This window comes from Nothoprocta perdicaria, unplaced genomic scaffold, assembly GCF_003342845.1.
Source record: "Nothoprocta perdicaria isolate Ctin4 unplaced genomic scaffold, notPer1 scaffold_16, whole genome shotgun sequence".
Classification (NCBI taxonomy): Eukaryota; Metazoa; Chordata; class Aves; order Tinamiformes; family Tinamidae; genus Nothoprocta; species Nothoprocta perdicaria.
Window position 1 is genome coordinate 4,156,167 of NW_020454760.1, and position 1,136 is coordinate 4,157,302.

At 51.8% G+C, this 1,136-nt stretch overlaps 1 protein-coding gene across 2 annotated transcripts in view; it reads left to right on the forward strand.

The window, feature by feature from the left end:
- Window positions 1-1,136, forward strand: part of AKAIN1 (A-kinase anchor inhibitor 1) — a 16,668-nt gene continuing 15,532 nt past the window's right edge. For both annotated transcript variants that reach the window (XR_003248702.1, XM_026035373.1), the window contains exon 1: window positions 1-148. Coding sequence is in view for 1 of the 2 variants with exons in the window: in XM_026035373.1 (XP_025891158.1) it covers window positions 133-148 (16 nt within the window). In the remaining variant the exon portion in view is untranslated. The remainder of the gene's footprint in view (window positions 149-1,136) is intronic.

The window sequence follows — 1,136 nt, forward strand, 5'->3', positions numbered from 1 at the left end:
CCGCGGTGCTGAACCGCCGCTCTCCGCGGTGCTGAACTGCCGCTCTCCGCGGTGCTGAACCGCCGCTCTCCGCGGCGCTGAACTGCCGCTCTCCGCGGTGCCGAGGCGGCTGCGCGCTGCGCGGGCGGCGTCATGGTGTTCGCGCCAGGTAAGGGGGGCCCCGCGGTGGCGGCGCGCTGCCCCGTCCCGAAGGTCACCGCCGGGGGGAGGTCACCTCGCTGTCCCCCCGGGAGASACTGCCCCAGGCGCCGGAGGAGGCGGGGGGCAGCCCGTGGACTTGGGCAGCTCCCTGGCACGCACGGAMTACTTCAAAGGGAGGGGTGAGCGAAGGATGCGCTCTGCTCTGCGGAGGAGCAGGAAGTGCTGAGGGATTGTGCTGTAGTTCCCGTCCGGGGACGGAGCCTCCGTGCAAGGGTGCGGGCAGCTGAGCAGGACACGCTGTGCAGGGGTGTCAGGGAGGTGGCCGAGACCTGTCAGTGAAGGGCAAGTGGAGATACGCTCCAGCACCAGTGCTGCAGAGGTTGCCAATGAGGCAGGCTCTGGAATGGGTGGAGATATGTCACTAATTTCCACCTTTTCTCCATTCTAAAGTATGTAAATGGAAGAGGGGAAAAAAAAAAAAAGTTTGTTCAGGTCAGTCCTACAGTCTTTATTGAAACAAAATTAAAGACTATCAGGAGCCCATGACAAATGTATCTCATCCTGTAAGGGTATAGCATCCCTTCTGTGAGGTGTGGATAATCTCTCTTGAAGGAAGAACAGAAGCTGTGGAGAAACTACATTGATCTTGCTACATCCTGCTCAGAAATGGCCAATCTTGTTACTCAGAAAGCAATGAGATGCTCAGTATCTCTARGATGTGAATATCCCACATAATGTCTCCTGTAGTGATGTAGTGATATGTTTTCTTTTGACTTCTCATGTATGTGCATAGATGAATGGTCACTAAAAATAGTGGTTCAATTGAAATGAGAGAAAAAAAACCCTCCAACTTGGTGATGAATACCCATTTCAATCTCTATTTTTAAAGTTAACAAAAGTTTTGCCAGCTTTTGAAATTTCATATCTGGTCTGTGAAAGGTGAAGAATCCAATATATTTAGAAGTCTTTATACTCACATAAAAAAAAAAAAAAAA